This window comes from Jaculus jaculus, chromosome 3, assembly GCF_020740685.1.
Source record: "Jaculus jaculus isolate mJacJac1 chromosome 3, mJacJac1.mat.Y.cur, whole genome shotgun sequence".
NCBI lineage: Eukaryota > Metazoa > Chordata > Mammalia > Rodentia > Dipodidae > Jaculus > Jaculus jaculus.
Genome location: NC_059104.1, coordinates 1172184 through 1194373, shown reverse-complemented (window position 1 = coordinate 1194373; position 22190 = coordinate 1172184). Strand labels below are relative to the sequence as shown.

Sequence of the window (22190 nt, the reverse complement as noted above, 5' to 3'; positions counted from 1 at the left end):
TCACCCTGAGTCTACCCAGTTAATTCGAGGTCAACCTGGGCTACAGTGAGAACCTACCTCAAAAAAACAAGAAATAAATAAGTAAATAAATTTTTAAAAATTGAAGGTTTCCAGATTCTTTTACACCATCCCCATTGAGGGCAAACAGATATGCCTACTAGTCAGATCATTTACTGAAAACACTAGCAATTGGCATAAATAATGAAAAAAAGGAATGAGACATATGTATTAAAAAGTATTTTTTCATAACTAGACAATCAGGAGACTCCATCAGTTATTATCAACAGAGTCCTCAAATCAACTCACAACGCAAGACAAAGACCCAGAGCAGGCAAAAGTGCCGTGATCGCCACTGGGTCCCAAGCCTCACAACATATCAGAACCCAGTTGAGTTAAGCTCTACTCTTGAGACCACCCCAAAGATTCTGATTCCTTACAAGATGAGGAAACCCATAACTGTGTGGGTGTTATGTGTGGGTGGGTGGGTGAGTGTAGCATGCGTGTGCACAGATGTGAACATGGTGCAAATGTGCATGATATTTAAGTGTGTGCAGGTGTGAGCATGATAGATGTGCTCCGCTCTGGTGATTCTGAGGCAATGGTCATTCATTGCTCTCTCATTGGTGCATGGTGCCCTCCTGAGAAGATCACCTATATCAGGTGCACAGTGGAGAAAGGATAGGTGACTACATGCAGAGGAGGCTGAAGGCTGCTGGGAGTGCTCTTGGACAGGTGACAGATCACAGGAAGTTGCCCTGGGGAGGGGAGGCTAGTTGGGAGTGGAGCAGAAGTTTCCTGAGCTCCTGTGAAAGGGCTTCTGGGATCCCAGGGGGAGCCTGACTAGCCTTCCTGGACAAGGGAGGGGTCCAAGAAAGGGGTAGGTAATGGCCCCCACCCCTCCCCGCTGTGTTTCAGGACCAGGCACAGTTCTAGGAATGCCCATGGGACAAACATGGGTAGGAGACCAAGTAAGTGAGGTCCCTTCAGGACAAGATGGAATCCTGAGCCCTCCAGAGCCAGTTCATGGATATACCACAGGAAGGCCACCATCTGCTGAAGAGCCCCACCCAGATCCAATTTTCAGATGAACTCAGAGCCTATACTTTGAGATTCTCTAGGTTGTTCTAGTATGCTAAAGACCCCTGACATGGAGCTCAGAGAACCCCAACAACAGATCAGACTCCACTCTCAGGAGAGAGGGGTGGAATGAGCTGTCACTGCCTCTTATATCCCTAGAATCACCTGTGATGAAGGGCGGAAGCAAGTTTGAGCTGAATGTGTTTTGAGCTGTACCCCAAAGGAGCACTGACTGAGTCAAAAGTGTCCAGAGGAGTTAGAGGTGCCCCTGAGGCAGAATGTGACAGCACAGGGCGAAAAGTGACCAGAGAACAAAGAGTTATGCTGGCTCCTCTCCTCTGGAGATGTGACTCCCAAATGGATGGGCAAGCTTTCATCTGTCTACAGCCCAGTGTCTGGGGACCCCAGATGACAACTGAGTCAGAGACTATGGAGGAGCAAGTCATGGGCCACCCACATGTCCACAGTGAAGATAAAATCAAATTGAGCTAGTGACAGAATGGCTCCCAAGAACGACATACCATGAAGGCTGGACAGCCCCGGTCCTCCCGCCCCCCGCCAAGGTTCCCTTCCAGGTCTGAGGCCCATACCCAGTATCATGTCCTCTGTGGTGTCCTCACTGTCGTGTGAGCTTCCATCTGCACATGAGATCTGTTCTTCCCCCTCTGGTCAATGTGTCCAGATTGTAGGTGAAAAGCTGTGCCTCCTCTGCTTATCACCCTGGTCCTCCCCCACCCCCACCCCCACCCCACACATGGCCACCAGGCCTAAGAGTTTTAGCTCCCACTAGCCACTTAGGGCTTTTAGCCGATGTTCCAGCTTCCTGCCCTTCCTGCCCTTTGGCCGCCTGTCCTTATCTGGACAGTCACCAGCAGGAAGCAGCGTCATGGCTCCCTGGGCCTGTGAGCTCATGCTTCTCTACTTTCTACTCGGACTTCAGGGACCCTTGGGGGCTTCAGGTATGTGAGTCCATCTGTCTGAGGAGGGCTTACCTATAGTCTGGGTGAGGACAGCTGGATTGTTTCCCAGCTGCGACAGTACAGTCACCAGGAATCCTTGAGCTCTTGAGCTCTATTTGATATATGTTCCTGCCCAAAACAGTGTCCAGGAGCTTGCTGCATGGAAGACAGGCAGCTCTTCAGAGAGTGGGATTTCGCTGGTGTTTTTTAAAGAATTTTTGGAAGGAATGCTTTACTGACCCCTACAGACATGCCTGTGGAATTAGACAAGAGACCCTGAGGGCCACTCAAAGCAGAGCTCTGGGGTCTGGTGTAGTACATGTTGGGACAGCCCTAGGTCACTGAGATGTGGGCCTTGCTCACTACCTGGGTTCCATGGCCACAGCCACAGCTCTACATGTGACACTAAGGCCTGTGGGGAGGAAGCTTGAGGCTATGCATTGAAAGCTACGGAGCTTTGTGAGTGCTAGTAGATGCTGCCAGCACTGTCCTTCACAGTCTGGTGATGTCACCCTTCAAATTCTATGGCAAGTATCCCAGAGACTGATGAGCCTGCCCCACTTGGTGGTTGTCTTGTGCCCAAAAATATCATAGTGGGTTGTTCTCTCAAGGAACAAAGTGGTAAGAGAACAGCATATGGTTTCATCTCCACTCTCTCCTGCCCTTCCCAAGTTCTCTGTGGTAATATGGAGGACTTTATCAGGTTTGTTCTGGATCTCCCCCGCCCTTTTTTAAAAATTTGACAGAGAGAAACAGGGAGGGAGAGAGAGAATGGGCACACTAGGGCCTCCAGCCACTGCAAATGAACTCCAGATACATGCATCACCTTGTATATCTGGCTAATATGGGTCCTGGGGAATCAAACTGGGTTCCTTTGGCATTGCAGGCAAACTCCTTAACCACTAAGCCATCCCTCCAGCCTTGTTCTGGATCTTTGAGAGCTTTCTTTGTGAGTGTGTGCATGTGGAAGCCTTGGATGAAATTCCTCAGGCACCAGCCACGTTTTCTTTGCCCTTCTCCCTCTCCTCCTCTTCCTCCTCCTGTTCTTCTTCTATCCCTTTCTTTCTTTTTTTAAGTTTTTTAAAAATATTTTTATTTATTTATTTGCAAGCAGAGAGAGAGATAGAAGAGAGAAAGGCAGAGAGAATTGGTGCACCAGGGCCTCCAGCCACTGCAAATGAACTCCAGATGCATGCACCATTGCATCTGGCTTTATGTGGGTACTGGGAAATACAACCAGGTCACCAGGCTTTGCAGACAAGAGTCTTAACCATGAAGCAACCTCTCCAGCCCTTTCTTTCTTTCTTTATGACACAGAGCCTCTCACTGGACTAGCACTCACCTAATTAGGCTAGACTGGCTGGATAGCAAGGTCCCTGGGATCTGCTTATCTCCAGCTCCCTGGTGCTGTGATTACAAGCATGCCCCACCATTCCTGGATTTTTTACATGGGTTCTGGGATGGAACTCAGGTCCTCAGGCTTACATTTTACTGAAAACCCTTCTTAGAGCTTTCTTGAAGCAAATTTGCTTTCACTCAAGAGCCCACCACTCAGCTGAGATCAGTCACTGGAGAGGTCTGTGTCTCAGTGGCTGGTGATACATGGGCCTCTCTCCATACCCTTCTCCTGCCTGGGGCAGGTCCTTGATTTGCCCTGACAGTGTTCCCAACCTCTCCTTCAAACCACGTTGATTAGGCAGGAACACAGGTGTGAAAAAATATGTCTCTAATTTGAAAGAAAAAAATGTGGACTTCCTTAACCCTGTATGACCTGGAACCCACCTTCTTCTCTCCTCTCCTCTCCATCTGTCCCTTCCCTAACTGGCTCATCTGACTTCCATTCCTGTTTCTTCATATTTCCTCCCTTCTGGACACACCAACAGCTTCCTAGTTACCAACATCACCTTTCAACCTCCTTCAATCCACTTCCTTCAAGCAGAACCTGTCTGAGCTCTTCTTCCTTGAACTTGCCTCCTGGGGCTGGGCAAAGCCCATCTCCCTGTCGCCTTTAGCCCTCGGCTCAGACACGGCGGTTGTGCCTTGCTTCTTCCCTGAGTGCCTTTGTTATGAGGTTTCCCTCTTCCCACCCAGTCACACCCCTTCTCACTCACTCACAGCTGCACTGCATGTGGACAGCATTGACATGTGTCCATACGGTACGGCTGCCCTGTGAAGCATCCATGGCTTCGTTTGCCCTCTTGGCTTCCACTCCTGAATAACTCAATAACATGAAAATCCTTGTCTCCATCCCTGTGCTCATGCCTAGGATTAGGCTCCTATATCTTTGTTTTGTTTTGTTTTGTTTTTTGAGGTAGGATCTCACTGTGGTCCAGGCTGACCTGGAATTCACTATGTAGTCTCAGGGTGGCCTCAATTTCACATTGGTCCACCTACCTCTTGCCTTCTGAGTGCTGGGATAAAAGGCATGCACCACCATGCCCAGCCTAGATCTTTTTTGAGTGCACCAAAGAACCCTCAAATTTAGCGTATTCAAACTATTTGGGTCGCCTCCACCAAATCTGGAGTATCCTGGGATAAACCTCAAGTCTCACTAAAGCAAAGTGGAGGTCACTGGTCCCTCCTGGTCTCTGCCAGGGTCACTGAAAGGCAGGGTGTGTGTGAGGATCTGGCTCTGGGCTGGGGACCTAAGGAGGTTTGAGAAGGTCTCCAGAGCCGTGGGCCACAGGTGACTCAAGTACAGTCCTGGTGCCCATGGCTGACAAGTTGGGCTAGAATGAGTCAAGCCTGGGCCAACAGACTTTGCAAAAGGCTGTGTGTCTTGAGAGCCAGGTGGGCACAGGACATGGGACATGGGTGGGGAAACAGACAAATTCAGATGTATGTTCATGTATACATTGCTGTGATCTACGACATTGCAGAATGTGCGATTTTATCTCCTTTTTTGCTCAGTGTCCCACCTTCTTTATTTTTATTTATTTATTTATTTGATAGTGACAGAGAGAGAAAAAGGCAGATAGGGGCAGAAGAGAGAGAATGGGCTCTCCAGGGCCTCCAGCCACTGCAAACAAACTCCAGTTGCATGCGCCCCCTTGTGCATCTGGCTAACGTGGGTCCTGGGGAACTGAGCCTTGAACCGGGGTCCTTAGGCTTCACAGGCAAGCGCTTAAACACTAAGCCATCTCTCCAGCCCCCACCTTCTTGATTGTATTTAATGGCATCATGAGAGACCATTGCTTGGAATTTTCAGACTATTATTACTAATACCCTGCATTGTGCTAAGTTTTTCTAATACTTTATTTCCTTAGGGCAAATTGCTAAAATGGATTGTAACTAGGTCAAAGTAGATGAATTTGATACATTTTCATTTTATTTCATGAACACATCATCATAGAGCTATCCATCATCAGCCATCATAAGGAATACATCCCATTTCAGGTTGGGGTTGTGTCATTCTCTATAGCCCTCAACACACAGAGCAGGACGGGCCACTAGGGAGCCAGTGGGGATGAGCAGGAGCTCTTGGCTCTCCACCCTTGAATAGGAGAAGACTAGTGGGAGGTGGTGATGGAGGGCTGTGATCCAGTGTTGACGCTTTCCATCTCTGAGGGAGTGGTGTGATGCGGTGTGGGTGTTTCCATCGTGGATAGGACTCCATTGTGGGTGGTCTTCAAGAGACCACCAGGTGTAGGTGATGCCTGTCACTGACTGAGTAGCACGATCCCAGCAGTGGGGGTGGTTTCAATACAAGCAGCCAGTATCCCATGGGACCTTCTGTTTCTCAGTCTTCATAACCCAGGAGGAAGCACACAGTGTCCTACAAAGACAAAGGCGTGCCAACTCATTCCTAGAGGAGCTGTGGTCAGGATCTCTGGAGAGAGAGTGCATGGAGGAGCAGTGCTCCTTTGAGGAGGCCAGAGAGATCTTCATCACCACCGAAAGGACGGTGAGCGCCCCCCCCACACACACCATCCCAGGTGCCATCTGGGAATAGACACACGCAGAGACTGCAGGAAGGGAGTGAACTAGAGGTTGCACCTGGATGGTGGAGCCTGTCTCCCCATCACTGTGGTTGTTAGCCCCCAGCATACACAAACACACAGCAAAGCAACCCTGGACAACTTCACTCTCTTCTTCAGAGCCTTCTACCCTCGCTGGTTCCAGGGACACCCTCAAATCACACCCTCTGCTACACTGTAGGCAATTTTTGTTGTTGTTGTTGTTGTTGTTGGCTTTTCGAGGTAGGGTCTCACTCTAGCCCAGGCTGACCTGGATTTCACAATGTAGTCTCAGGGTGGCCTTGAACTCACGGAGACCCTCCTACCTCTGCCTCCCAAGTGTTGGGATTGAGGGCATGCGCCACCACACCCGGTTCTTTTTCTTTTTAAAAAAATTATTTATTTATTTGAGAGAGAGAAAGAGGCAGAGAGAAAGAGATAATGGGCACGCCAGGTCCTCCAGCCACTGCAAACGAACTCCAGATTCATGTGCCACCTTGTGCATCTGGCTTACATGGGTCCTGGGGAATCAAACTGAGGTCCTTTGGCTTTGCAGGCAAGCACCTTAACCGCTAAGCAATCTCTCCAGCTCTGTTGTTGTTTTTTGAGGTAGGGTCTCACTCTATCTCAGGCTGACCTGGAATTCACCATGTAGTCTCAGGGTGGCCTCTAACTCACAGCAGTTGTCCTATGTCTGCCTCCCAAGTGCTGGTATTAAATGTGTGTGCCACCACGCCCGGCTCCAAATTTTACATTAGGAAATAGAACTCTCAAAGCATACTTTATGTGTCCCTCATCTTCCCAAAGGAAAAGTCCTGATTCCCTAAGAAAGATCCAAGGGGGTCTTTGAGGGGAAACATCACCCCATCAGGGAGGGCTGTACATACAGAAGTCCCTGACTGCTGCACCTGCAGTGGGGACCTCCTCTAAGAGTATGTCAGAAATTCTTAGGAAGCATGGTTTCCTCCACCACATTTGTCCATACACACAGTATTTTTTCATTTCTAGCCCACTTTCACACATGTGAGTGGTATATGTGTATGTACAGATGTTCATGCACATACAAGTGGAGGTCAGAGGTCAATATCAGGTGTCTTCTCAATCTCCACCTTATTTTGACATTTTATTTTATTTTTTTGGTTTCTCAAGGTAGGGTCTCACTCTAGCCCAAGCTGACCTGGAACTCACTATGTAGTCTCAGGGTGGCTTTGAACTCATGGCAATCCTCCTACCTCTGCCTCCCAAGTGCTGGTATTAAAGTTGTGAGCCACCATGCCCGGCCCCACCTTATTTTTTTTAAATATGTATTTGTTTATTTGAGAGAGGAGGGGAGAGAAAGAGTGAGAGAGAGAATCAGCACACCAGGGCCTCCTGCCACTGCAAATGAACTCCAACTGCATGCTACACTTTGTGCATCTTGCTTTACATGGGCACTGGGGAATGAAATTTAGTCCAACAGGCTTTGCAAGCAAGTACCTTTAACCACTGAGCAATCTCTCCATACCCCTCCACCTTATATTTTGGGTCAAGATCTCTCATTAAACCTGAGACTCACCAATTAAGCTAGGCTAGCTACCCAGCAAGCCCTAGAGCACTGGAATTATAAGTGTGCACCACCACACTCAGCTTTTACACAGATGCTGGGATCTGAACTCAGGTCCTCATGCTTGTGCAGCAAGCACTTTCCCCACTGAGCCGCTTCCCTACCCTCACTTTCTTTTTGTTTTTTGTTTTGCTTTGTTGAGGCACTTTCTTGCTATGTAACCCACAGTGGCCTTCAACTCTGCCTTCCGCCTCTACCTCTCAATTGAGGGAATGATAGGTGTGTGCTGCTATGCCTGGCTCTCTGGCTTCATTTTTTCATGTTTTAAAATATGTTATTTATTTATTTGTTTCTTTGCAAGCAGAGAGAAAGAGATAGGAGTGTGCTATGGCCTCCTGCTACCGTGAACAAACTCCAGATGCATACATCACTCTGTGCATCTGTCTATATATCTGTACTGGGAATACTTTAGGCTTTCCAAGTGTTGTAGTCAGGTTCACACTGCTGGCAGAAAACACCTGACCAAGAGCAGCTTGTGGGGGCAAAAATGCTTATTTTGGCTTATAGACTAAAGGGGAAGCTACATGATGGCAGGAGGAAACGATGGATGAGCAGAAGGTGGACATCACCTCCTGGCCAACATCAGGTGGACAACAACAGGAGAGTATACCAAACACTGGCAAGGGGAAGCTGGCTATAATACCCATTAAGCTCACCTCCAGCAATACACTGCCTCCAGGAGGCTTTAATTCCAAATTGCCATCAGCGTTCAGAACACCTGCTTATGGAAGGCACGTGAATCAAACCACCCCAGCAAGCAGGCATCTAAACTGCTGAGCCATCTCTCCAGCCCTTCTTTTCTTTTTAAAGATACATACGTAAGTATCATTTCATATTTACTTTTCTGTTTAAATATTTGCCTTTGAGCATTTTTCACCAGGAAGTGTAGGGTAGAATCTGATGAGGAGACAGGCCTTGGGGTCAGATTTATAGTGTTCTTTATGCCACTATCTCTGGCCCAAAAAAGGACTCAGTTAATTACAGCTCTTAGATATAAAGGTTCCCCTATGTCATGGACCATAGATTCATTGTTCATTCACTATCAGCTTTTCTCATTGGCACTAACACTCACAGCAGACTTTACACTCACCTGAGATTTTACACGAAATGTGTCACATGAGAGGCTCACACTCACAAGATACCTCACACTCAAGAAGGCTCATATAGGCTACCTCACACAAGAAGTTCACATGTACAAGAGACCTCACACTCACTGGAGGCCATACCCTCATAAGGCCTGACACTCACATGAGGCTTTACACAGGAGACTCATACTCGCAGGACACTTCACAGTCACAGGAGACCTCACACAGGAAGTTCACACTTGGAGCTGACTTCACACAGGATGCTTAACATGTATAGGAGGCCTCAAACAAGTTACTTCACATTGGATGTCCCCACTTATAGGAGACCTCACACTTACTGGAGGCCTCACACAAAACAACTCACACAAGGTACCTGATACTCACAGAATGCTCCTTAGACTCAAAGTAAATATAATATCCACAGGACCCCTCACACTCACAGGTACACTCATAAGAAGTCTCACTTTACCTTTGTGCTAGGAGGTGGACTCTTGGAGTGAGCTGCTAGTGTGGTCCGGTTCACCCACTGAGGATTCTTATTGTGTCTTGCCGTTTACTTTGCAGAGAATTTTCAACAATTCTTCTGTGTTTTAATCTCACAGAAATACTGTGAATTTAAGTTCAGCAGGCCAAAATTTTCTTCAATACCCATTTGATAACAGAAGTTCTTTGAAATGTTATTTTTGTTTTCGTTTTTTCAAGGTAGGGTCTCACTCTAGCCCAGGTTGACCTGGAACTCACTGTATAGTTCCAGGCAGGCCTTGAACTCAGGGCGATCCTCCTACCTCTGCCTCCTGAGTGCTGGCATTACAGGTGTGCATTCCTGGCTGGAATGCCTTTAAATCTGTCTCCTTGTGACAGTTTTATGTCTGCACAATCACCTATCAAGAAATAGAAGCCATGTGGATCCTAGCCACAGATGACTGGGCTTCTGCGTGAGAATGAAAATACTTAGTAGCAGAGGCCAGTAAATTAAAAAGGAGACATAAAGGGAAGAGAAAGGAAGGGAGGAGGGTACTTAATAGGTTGATATTGTATATATGTAAGTACAATGATTGTGATGGGGAGGTAATATGATGGAGAATGGAATTTCAAAGGAGAAAGTGGGGGGGGGGGAATTAACATGGGATTTTTTTTATAATCATGGAAAATGCTAATAAAAATTAAAAAAAAAAAAAAACACTGTAACCCTGAGCTTCTTCACCAAGAGTTCGTTCAGGCATGAGTTCCTCCAGGCATGAGTTCCTCTCGGTTTCTGGCTTAATAAAAAGAACTATCACCAGGTGTGGCAATGCATGTCTTTAATCCCAGCATTTGGCAGGCAGAGGTAGGAGGATGACTGTGAATTTAAGGGTACTCTGAGACTACATAGTGAATTCCAGGTCAGCCTGGCCATAGAGTGAGACCCTACCTCAAAAATCCAAAACCAAAAAAGGGGGGGACCCTGAATTGGATTGAGAAGCATGGTGGTCTGTAATTCTGTCATGTGAATTATAACACATCAGTGAGGTGAAGTTTCAACCTTAATATTTGAAGGCATGGTAACATAAAAGATTGACCTATGTGATGGAAAAACAAAAAATACACCATAAGAAATAATGTCACAATGTCTGTTGCTGAATGTCTTGTAAAGCAGATAAGACATTAGTAGAGTTGTCAGGAATTTATAAAGTTTTTTGAGTATATTTACTGAGTCTCTACATGTCATATGACATCTTTTAAGCCAATAGATGGAACAAAAAAAGACACTGATTGTACCCTTGAAAAAACACTTCTAGTCTATTGATGCTTTAAAATCAGCAAACTTGTTGGGTGCTCTAAGGTTTTTTGTCACTCTTGTAGCCAAGGAAATCCCAGATACTTTCTAATCCATCCTGGGGGTAGCCAGCACCAAAGGTTGGTACCACAGAGCTACTGGGTGCCATTAGGGGCTGCCTAGGGTACTTCTGGTCTCAAGACTAATTTAGTAGCAAGCCATTCTGATGGTTGGAGTATAATGAAGTTTTGGTAGAAGTTGGAAGAGACTCACCATTTTTTTTCCAACATAAGGAAGCCTTTTGATTCAAGTGACCTTTGTTCGGAGTCAACTATATGTTTCTAAGGTTGTTTTCCCTTATTATAGAATCAGAACTACTAGAGAGGGGGATAACATGACTTAAAGCCTTGTCTTATTTACCATGTTGGAAAACTTGTATCACTGTGCATTTTTGGTAGACTTTATGGGCCATCCATATAATATTTGAGGGATCTCTTTATTCTTGGTTATACATTTTTCTCTGAGTGTTTATGACCAAGCAGGTAGCCAAAATTTAATCAGATATGCTTTTGAAGTCACTAATGGCTCTCCAAAGGAGACTCTAGGATCTGTGAGGAGCATTATGGCTTCGCTAGCATTGGTGTTACCTGTTAGGGTGAGGCAGTGACCTCCTGCCTCTGTGGAACACTGGAGGACTGTTTTGTCCTCAGCTGTGACTCACCTGCTTCAGACTAGACACTGACATGTTTCTGGGACGCAGTGTCCTCCCTGATCAAGAAGACAGGTGACTTACCAGAGGATCAGTTAGAAGTGTCCCATCATCTCCTATGGCCTCATGATATGGAAGCAGGGCCAAACTGTTGGCCTTTTCAACTGGGTGAATCCAATTGGCTTTGGCTTCTACATAGGTTATTATAACACTTAGAAGGCTGGAGAGATTGCTTAGTGGTTAAGGTGCTTGCCTTTGGAGCCTGTGGTGGTTTGCTTCAGGTGTTACCCACAAACTTAGGGGTCCTGAATGCTTGGTTCCCAGCTGATGGAGATTTGGGAATTAATGCCTCCTGGAGGGAATGTATTGTTGGGGATGGGCTTATGGGTTTTGTAGCCAGTGTCCCCTTGCCAGTGTTTGGCACACTCTGCTGTTGCTATTGTATACCTTAAGTTGGCCAGGGGGTGATGTCCACCTTCTCCTCATGCCATCATTTTCCCCTGCCATCGTGGAGCTTCCCCTCGAGCCTGTAAGCCAAAATAAACCACTTCCCCCCCCCAAAAAAAAAAAAGAAATAGAAGCCCAAGCTGGGCGTGGTGGCACATGCCTATAATCCCAGCACTTGGGAGGCAGAGGTAGGAGGATCATCATGAGTTCAAGGCCACCCTGAGACTCCATAATGAATTCCAGGTCAGCCTGGGCTAGAGTGAGACCCTACCTTGAAAGAAAAAAAAAAAAAAAAGAATAGAAGCCCAGAGGGAATTACCATGGGATATTGTTTACAATTATGGAAGTTGTCAATAAAAATTTAAAATAATAAAAAAAAAGAAATAGAAACCCAGAGTATGTGTATATGTATTTTGTCCCAGGTCACAGCTGGAGGACACAGGTTTGGGTCTGGATTCAGGTGTTCTGACTTGGGAGAGAGAAATGTATGGTGGCTTTTGATGTCCTGGGAAGGGGGATAAAAAACTGCCCTCAGGTCTGGCGAGGTGGCACACACCTTTAATCCCAGCACTTGGGAGGCAGAAGTAGGAGGATCACCATGAGTTTGAGGCCACCCTGAGACTAAACAGTGAGTTCCAGGTCAGCCTGAGCCAGAATGAGACCCTACCTTGGGGTGGGGGGAAGTCCTCCTCAGATGAGCCCGCCTTGCCTCCAGAATAAACCTGACTTCCCAAGCCCCTCACAGAAGCTCAGGTCAGGAGCTCCATCCTCAGCTCCCCATGGAAGCATGGATGGTAATTGCTGCTTCTGGTGAATGTGCCTCACGTGCCTTCTTCTTCCTCCTCAGAAGCAGTTCTGGATTTCTTACACGGGTAAGTGAAGGGCCATCTGTCCCTCCCCACGCCCATAGCCTTCTCTTCCACACACTAATGCCATCCCACCCACAGATGTGGATGAGTGTGCTTCAAATCCATGCCAGAACGGGGGCTCCTGTGAGGATCAGCACCAGTCTTACATCTGCTTCTGCCTCCCAGACTTTGAGGGCCGGAACTGTGAGACAAGTGAGGCCAGCTTCCTGCTGTAGCTTGCGGGGGCGGGGGTGGGGGTGAACCTGGGCTGGAGAGGGCAAGGCTGGCTGGATCTAGGGTGCTCACCCTGGCCTCAGCCTTGTTGGGAAGTTGATCTCAGGGCTGTTGAATGGTCTTTTCCAAACATGTATCATGGATCTAGGTGTCTAAAATTCTTTGGGCTCCTTGTCCTAACTAATTCAAATGAGTCTAGGAAGAAGGCTAGATGAGGGCCCCCATGTCATTGTCCAGCTTGTTTCCCCACCAGGCAAGTCAGTGGGTAGGTAAACTTCATGTTTTCTACTTGCTATTGTAAAGATATGAAATATTTCTTCAGCTTCTAACTATTAAATGATTGCAATGCCTGGAGTCCTCTCAGGCCACCTCCAAGCTCAGCAGTTAGCAAGACTCACAGCAGGCCTACCCAGAGTTAGTTTATTACAGCCCAAGACATGGCACACCAAAGCCTAAAAATGGCAAGCACAAACCTCCAGTCCTCACCAGCGGGCTCTTACCGACAGTCCCTTGTTCTTCGAGAGTGGCATGTGACAAGTCCTATGGAGTACCACCAACCTAGGAAGCTCCCTGCCCCACGCCTCAGGGTGCAGTCATACAAACATGGCTGAGTGCACATGAGCCAGCCCCATCCATCACCAGCTCCTCCAGAGGCTGCGGGCCCACCGTCAGCCACATCTGGCATGGCCCAAGGCAAGCAACGCTGTCCCTGTCAGGGAAGACATCCCACGATCACCTCCTGGAAGCCAGGGCAAAGGCATCCTGTCTTTGGACGAGGTGGTCCTTAGTGCCCAAGTGCCCATGCTGGTATCAAGTAGGCTTTTCTGGATCGCAGCCGCTTCTTGCTCTCAGCAGAATGGGACCAGAGGGAAGGAAAAGGAAGGAAAGAAAGGCCCTGGCGGTCGATGGCCTTGGAGGGCTCCATGTCTCAGTGAGAACAGGTTGCAAGTCATAGATTACCTGCTGGGTCCTTGGGCTAATGTGATAAGCCAGCTTCCGATGACATTGTCCTGCAAAACTCCATTGATTGTTCTCCCTAATGGCCTATACTGAGACCAATGGCCTGGCTGGTTCATGTGGCCACAAAGGTGGTCCCTAGAACAGTTCCTCCTTTTGGCCCATCCATGGACCAGGCCTCACCCTTCTGGATCCACAGTTCTGAGTGCAACCTCTGCAGCACCCAGCTGCACACATCCTTCTAAACAGAATAAGAATGGTCACTGGCTTGCTGGCCCTGCAAAGACCCTTCTCAGGCTGCCCCCTATTGCCCACAGATAAGAATGCTCAGTTGATCTGTATGAATGAGAATGGCGGCTGTGAGCAATATTGCAGCGACCACCCAGGAACCAAGCGCACCTGCCACTGCCATGAGGGGTACATGCTGCTTCCAGATGAGGTGTCCTGCACACCCACAGGTAACAGGTTCCAGGGGCTGGCACTGTTCTGTGCACTGGATAGCTAGTCACCACTGTTGGCCTGTGATAAGTTATCAACCTAAGGACAGGTAACAAATCCTAATACCTTTTTTTTTGTTTTTCAAGGTAGGGTCTCAGTCTATCCCAGGCTGACCTGAATGACCTGGAATTCACTATATAGTCTCAGGCTGGCCTCAAACTCACAGTGATCTTCCCACCTGAGCCTCCTGAGTGCTGGGATGAAGGGCATGTGCCACCACACCTGGCAAATCCTAATACCTTCTAAGACCTGCTAGATGCCGATGACTTGTGAGACAGGGAAAGTGAGGGCAGAGAGGCTACCTCAGTCAAGAGCAACCAGTGGACAATGCCCAGCAAGACCATTGCAGACCACAAACCAAATGAGGCCCTGCCCAATTTGTAATGTCTAGGGTCTCCTAAGCCCATGCAAACATACTTGATGCCTGTGCCAACAGCTGCTTGGTGCTGGACTTCTTACAGGCATGTGTTCTGAGGAAAACTGGTTCTCCTTCAGGCAGAGCATCACTTTCCTTCATCAAACACAAACCACACATCTTCTTTGCTGTAGAGAGTGTCCAGTTCCAGGAGGCAGGTCCTCAGTTCTCCCTAAACCAATCTGTCTGTCCCTTCTTATGGTAGCTGCCCTAGGTCCTGCCTGCCCTGTCCCAGAGGGAAGAATTTTCCTTCCCTGTCTCCAGCAGAAACAAGGATGGGCCTCATGCCTTGACCTTTCAGTACCAAGTGCTTCTGCTCCTCTGCCTGCCTGAATCTCCACTCTCAATGACTTGTTTTATACAGCTGAATATCCATGTGGGAAAATACCTGTTCTGGAAAAAAGAAATACCAGCAGACCCCAAGGCCGGATTGTAGGGGGCAATGTGTGCCCCAAAGGGGAGTGTCCATGGCAGGTAAGCCCTCCCTAGCCTCTATAGACCCCAGTTGTCCAGCCACAATTCCCCTGCTTTCAGGAGTCTCATCAGATGACAGATTTACAGAGATGATATCTTTGAATGAGACCCACATACACACTCAGGAAACAAGGCTGGGCCCCCACCTGGCCCAGCCCAAGGGACCCTCCTTGTTTGTATACAAGAAGAGACAGAAAACAGATTGGAGGCTTGTCCATACAGAGAGATGTGTGAGGTCCACTGTTGCCTTGGGCCAGTCACCTGAAGACCCCGCAGGTACACTACAAACCCATCATCTCTGTCGTCAGGCCAGTCCCCCAGGACTTGGCCGCCAGAGCCAGGTCTGCCCAACTCTGCCAGGAGAAATCGTCAGAAGCCGCAGAGTGTGGCAGAAATCCTATTGTGCCAGCTGCTTCCTTGGGGAAGGGAGACCACGACAACCATGTGACCTGTGTCCATGCGCCCTGCTAGGCTGTGCTGCTGATGAACGGGGCACTGCTGTGCGGGGCCGTCCTACTGAACACTACCTGGGTGGTGTCCGCAGCCCATTGCTTCGACAAAATCCGATTCCGGAGCTGGAGGAACATATCCGTGGTTTTGGGTAGGTGTGGCCAACTCTAACCTCTGACTTGAGGGCAGTTTCTGACTGTGGCTCAGGGTCCAAGGGTCCATAGCCCCATCAGCCTCCCTGGCCAGACCCACTTTGTCCTCTCAGCCATTTCCTGCCCCCAAGGGACTTTGAGGAGACTTAGGACTGCTCTGCCCACCCCACCCTACTCACAGCCTCGGCCCAACTTCAGTGGGCCAGACTGAGGAGGCAGTGTGAGGACTTGGCACACTCTGTCCTCTTCTGCTCATGAGTGCTCAGGGCCACACTCTGTTCACTTGCTTTCAACACCCAGGCTCTAGGTTCACCCTCATTCCCACCTTTCCCTCCAGAACCTCAGTGGCCTGGGGCAGGTTCTGCCCATGACCCTGGGGTCGGGAGAGCATTCGAATCTTCTAGGCCCCTAATAAAGAACTGGCCACTGGAGATAGGAGGATCACCATGAGTTCAAGGCCAGCCTGAGACTATAGAGTGAATTCCAGGTCAGCCTTGGCCAGAGTGAGACCCTACCTTGAGACCCCTCCCAAAAAAAAAAGAAAAACAAACAAACAAAAAGAACTGGCCATGATCCCGCTCACACACTCTAAGCCAGAGGCAAGAGGCAAGAGGCAAGCAAGAAGTTTAGGTGGGGCTGTAACCAGACTTGGAAGGATGGGTTATGAAGGTTTGACTTCCTCCCAGGGGACTATGACCTCAGTGAGAACGACGGAAATGAGCAGGTGCGGAGGGTGACACAGGTCATTATCCCCAACAAGTACATCCCAGGCAAGCTTGACCATGACATCGCCCTGCTCCGCCTGCACCAGCCTGTGACCCTCACCGACTATGTGGCACCCCTGTGTCTGCCCGAGAGGACCTTCTCTGAGAACACTCTGGCTTACATCCGCTTCTCACGGGTCAGTGGCTGGGGCCAGCTACTAGACCGTGGAGCCACAGCTTTGGAGCTCATGGCCATTGAAGTGCCCCGGCTGATGACCCAGGACTGCCTGGAGCAGTCTAAGAAGAATCCAGACACCCCCACGATCACAGATAACATGTTTTGTGCTGGCTACATGGATGGCAAGAAGGATGCCTGCAATGGGGACAGTGGGGGACCTCATGCCACACACTACAGAGGCACATGGTACCTGACAGGTGTGGTCAGCTGGGGCGAGGGCTGTGCAGCTGTAGGCCATGTTGGGGTGTACACCAGGGTCTCCCAATACACGGAGTGGCTGATCAGGCTCATGGACTCCAAGCCCCAGTATGGGTTTTTGCGAGCCTCGCTGTCCTAGCTCCTCCATAGCTCAGCCTTGCCCACCAGGAGACTGCTAGTTCCTGGAGCTGCCCTGCATCAAATCCTACTGATTTTTCTGCAGTTCTTGGAGTGGAGGAGGGAATGGAGGGGCATAGACACAGAGAGACTCAGGGGGGTGAAAAGGAGATAGAGAGAGGCTGAGAGAGATAGGGAGACAGGAAGAGAGAGGCAGAGGGAAAGATTCAGAGTCAGAGACTAACACACTCAGAGGGACTGGAGAGCAGAGCCACAGGCAGGCAGCCCAAGGGTACCAGGTGGTTGTGGGGGAGGCCAAAGCCCAGCCTTCGCTCTTGTCTCCCTGCAGCCTTCTCCTGCCTATAGTGTGGAGACAGAGGAGGTGCACACACACTGCACACATATCCTCTGAGGTGATTGTGCACTTGCGTTCCTTTTTTTATGAGTACCCCAACCTCATTTCAATTAAATGAATAGCATCATCCATGCATTTTGGTGACATTCTTCCAAGGGTCCCATATGGGGGGCTTGTTTTTTTTTAATTTGTTTTATTATGTTTTGATTTTTTTAAAAAATTATTTATTTGAGGAAGAGAGAGACAGAGAATGGGAGTGCCAGGGCCTTTAGCCACTGCAAACAAACTCCAGAAGCATGCACCTTGTGCTTCTGGCTTACGTGGGTCCTGCAGAATCAGAATTGACTTTGCAGGCTAGTGCCTTAACCACTTAACCACTAAGCAATCCCTCCATCCCTATTTATTGATTTTTTTTTTAACAAAAAGGTTGTACTCTTCGACCACCTCTCCCCTGCCTCAAGTCTGCTAAGGGTCTTTTTTGGTGGGGTTATTGGTATTCCTTATGGGGACCCAGAGGCCTCAGGCAGTCTCTGCAGGAGTGGAAGGAGACGCAGTGCCTCAGGCTACTTCCACCCGCCATGATGCTCTTACAGTCTTTCCACACCCTCTTCTGCAAGGCTCCCTGAGCCTTGGTAGGCAAGATAGGGATCTGATAGAGTAGTGCTTTCTCTGCAGTCTCTGAATCTGTTTGGATGAGGCTTGAGTAAGCATAGTGTCTGTCACCGTTTCCCTGGAACTGGTTTTCAGGCTAGTTGTGAGAGCAGTGTTCGTGTTACCGCTTCCCCTGTACTGACTTCTGGGCCCAGACGGATGAGGTGGAGGTGACTTGTCTCATGGTAGATAGTTGATGCTCTCTTCTTGATATGTTGATGTATCCTGGTTCTCTTCAGTATTCTCCTCCATCTGCCCCACACTGCCCACCAGGGAGCCAGGGAACAGTCACCCACCCGCTGCACAGGCACAGACCACTGGAGAATCTATGAGTATTATAAGTAAAGCCAGTGCCCCTGTGCCACGGTCTATACCCACATCTCCACCTGAGAGTGAGCAGATCTCAGTGTGTCTTGGGGCTGCCTGCTCTTCTGCTGGGTTCACTGTAACCCCCTGAGCGTGGTGCCTAATGTCAAGTTGTTCTTTTCTTTCAACATCACTGACATGAATGTTTGGGGGGAGGCAACCCTTAAGAACAGGAGCTCTGTGATGGTATTGAGGATGCCATTCACCAGATCCTATGAGCAGTGTCTCCCATCAGGTCATTGTCAGTAAGACTTATCAGAGATCCAGGCAGCACCTGTCCCCAAATCACCACCACAGGGACACATCACAGGTTCCCAAGTTCTATTCTGATTGACTAAATCAGATGGGGAAGGATAGGAAATTCTTCTTTGCCATGTCCTGAGCCTAAAGCCACTAGATGCACTGAGATGGGGGAGGATGAGAAACAGGCAAGGACAACAAGAGGGCTGTGGATTGACCTGACCTGGATTCAGGTAAATATGACTAAGAGAGAAGATTCAGGAGTATGCCTCCTCGGGGTGCTGTGATGCAGAAGTATGTCCTGGAGCCAGGGCATTGGTGACATCTAGGGACATTTTCTTTAGAATAGCCTATGGCCATTCTCTCTCTCTCTCTCTCTCTCTCTCTCTCTGCCTCTTTCCCTCTCTTATGCTCTCACTCTCTCAGATAATAAATAAATTTTTTTTTAATGGGCTAGAGAAATGGCTTAGTGGTTAAGGCATTTGCCTACAAAACCAAAGGACCCTGTTCAATTCCCAAGGACCCGCGTAAGCCAGACGCACAAGGTGGCACATGCATCTGGAGTTCATTTGCAGTGGCTGGAGGCCCTGGTGCATCCATTCTCTCCCTCCCCCTCTCCCTCTCTCCCTCTCTCTCTCTCTCTCTCTCTCTCTCTCTCTCTCTCTCTCTCTCTCTTTCTCTCTCTCTCCCTCTTTCCCTCTCATGTCTCTCATAAAGAAATAAATAGAATAACCCAGAGGGTTGCAGACTATAGCAAAGAATCAAGCCCAAGTCACCTGCATCTGTAAACAACGAACACTTCATTGTTTGTAGTCTGTGGCATGGTTGGGACAGAGATAATTCAGCCAAAAAGGTGTTTAGCCTGCAAAGTCCTGTGTCAGTTACTTTTTCTCGCTGCCATGACAGAACACTTGACAGAAGCACCTTAGGGAAGGGTTTGTTCTGGCTCGCAGTTTGGGGGGATATAGTTCCTCAAGTCAGGACAGTCAAGACAATGGCAGGAGCATGAGGTCATGCTGCATCCATAGTCAGGAAGCAGAGTGATGAATTCAGTACTCAGCTAGCTTTTTCCTTTTTATTCTCTCCAGAACCTCAGTCCATACTATGGTACCACCCATATTCAGAAGTGCCCTGACCCCTCACAGGTATACCCAAAGGTGTACCTGACTAACCCACTAGGTGTTTCTTAATCCAATTAAGTTGAAGATCAAAATTAACCAGCACAGCCTGGCATAGGGGCCTCCACAGGGCACATTGCTGATCCTGGCAGACTACTTAACCACCTTTCAACCACTTGCCCAGGCTTCCTCAGTCTGACCTTAGATCTGAGTCCTCTGTCTTCCTTCTGTCAAGCTTCTGTGTCTCAATTACCCCATGTGAAGCAGAAGCCCACCTCCATGCCTGTAGTGAAGACACGGTCAGTGCAGATAGACCAAGCAGGTGTGGTCTAGAATAAAGTTGATTTTAACAAAAAGAGGCCTCAGAGTCTAGGAAAGCTTCTGCAGCTAGATGCTTAGCTTTCCTCAGACTCCACCCAGCCCAGTCTCTGCAAGCTGCTCTGGCACCAAAAGAGGTATGTTGGCAAGATTGCTCTTCCAGGAAAGAAGAAAGGGAGGGTTGAATGAGAGAAACAAGGGTCGGGAGACCCTGATGAAGTGCAGGCTCAGCCTAAACCACCAGTGGATAATGCAGCTGCCCAGCTCCCTGAGGTGCCCTGGATGACACTGTTGTAGACAGCTTCATGATGCCAGGATGAACATCCAAACGAGATGCTGTTTAGGGGAGAAGGGCATTTATTTCAAGCTTACATACATAAGGGGGAAGTTTCACCAATGGCTGGAGAAGCTGCTTGCATACATCCGCGTAGAGAGAAAAAACTACAGGAAGGAGCAGGGCTCAGGCAGCACTCAGACGGCTCCGTATGCCTTTGGACTGAGCATCAGATCTGCCCACAGACACACCGGAGGGCTGGGACCCAGGATCTACCCCAGTGACACTTCCTCCAGGCTGCTGGAGACCCAACTTACAAAGCTCTACTAGAATACCTGAGGGCTGGAGAGATGGCCTAGCATTTAAGTTATTTGCCTGCAAAGCCTAAAGACCCAGGTTCAATTCTCCAGGTCCCACATAAGCCAGATGCACAAGGTGGCCCATGCTTCTGGAGTTCATTTGCAGTGGCTAAAGGCCCTAGTGCACCCATTCTCTCTCTCTTTCTCTCTCCCCCCATCTCAAAATAAATAAATAAATAAATAAATAAATAAATAAATTTATTTATAAAAGGAATTTTTTTAATGAAGTAAAATACTTGACTCTATAGGAGACATACAAACTACCACAGACACCAAGTATCCAAAAAGACCTCATTGAAGGTCTGGCCCCCTAAAAACAGGTGTACTTAGTATGAGATGTGCTTATTTGTGGATTAGGCAGTGGGGCTATGAAAAGGGTAGGGGACAAACAAACCAGCATCACTCTCTGGTCTTGATCCCAGTCCATGAGTCTGCCATGAGTGTCTCGCCCTATTTGGTTTTTGCTGCTGTTTTATTTTTTCCTGGTTTGTTGCCACTCCAGCCCATGCCAACCTGGCACTCACTCTTTTTACTCACTATGTGGTCTCAGGATGGCCTTGAACTCACAGAGATCCTCCTACCTCTGCCTCCCGAGTGCGGGGATAAAAGGCATGCAGCACCACGCCTGGCTCTGGAACTCGCTCTTTAGCTCAGGCCTCCTGAGTGTTGAGGTTCAAGGTGTGCCCATCGTTCCTGTGTCTCAGTCTGGGTGCCATCACAGAATTGCTCATGGCAGCAAAAGGCAAGAACCAGACACCAGCTACCAGCATATCTCATACACCCTGTGCCAGGTAATTTCTATTTTCACCTTGATAGGATCAGGAATCAAATAAGACACTTGTCCTGGCCAGGTCTGTGAGGGTGTTTCCAGGAAGGAGTAACTGAGGGGGAAGACTTTCTCCCAAAATGGGCAGCCCTTCCAGTGGCAGCCTATTCATAAGGAGGTTCCAAGAGGCCAGATGTGGTGGCACACACCTTTAATCCCAGCCCTCAGAAGGCAGAGGTAGGAGGATTGCCATGAGTTCAAGGCCATCCTGAGACCACATAGTGAGTTCCAGGTCAGCTTGGGCTAGAGTGAGACCCTACCTCAAAAAAACAAAATATAAAATAAAAAGAGGTTCCAAGAAGAAGCCCCCCTTTTTTCCTGCCTGCTTTTACCCCTCACTGCCAAGTGAATCTACTTTGTTAGTACCATGCTTCTGTGACATTGGAACTCAATTCTTCAATCTTTAGCATGGATACATATGCATATATATGCAAATATATATTTGCTCTGCTCCATTCCTCTAGAGAAGCCTGACTAATACACTCCCTTTCCAAGTTCTCATGAGTTCAGGCGCTGCCTGGTTTGACAGTGACCTCCTGACGGGACACCGCAGCCTCATACTGACATCATTGTGTGTGTTTATAAGACCCACTGCAAGTGGCAGGCCCTGTGGTCATGGTCTCCTCCTCTGGCCCGGAAGTTTCCAGTGTCACCAACCCTCTCTTCCCTATGGTCTATTCAGGGCATCACCTGACAGTGGGGTGAACTTACAATGTCAATCCACTGACATAGTCCCCTAAATCTCGGTCCCATGGTGATGAGACTGCCATTGTCCAAGGAACTCCTGAGTCCCACACCTACAACTG

General features: G+C 48.5%; 1 protein-coding gene across 1 annotated transcript; it reads left to right on the top strand.

Moving 5' to 3' along the window:
* Window positions 1-1963: 1963 nt before the first annotated feature.
* Window positions 1964-16899, top strand: F7 (coagulation factor VII). The gene is made up of 8 exons (XM_004663373.2): window positions 1964-2036; window positions 5780-5940; window positions 12440-12464; window positions 12540-12653; window positions 13949-14089; window positions 14909-15018; window positions 15490-15619; window positions 16307-16899. The coding sequence occupies exons 1-8, from the start codon at window positions 1964-1966 to the stop codon at window positions 16897-16899; spliced, it is 1347 nt and encodes a 448-aa protein (XP_004663430.1).
* The last annotated feature ends 5291 nt before the right edge of the window (window positions 16900-22190 follow it).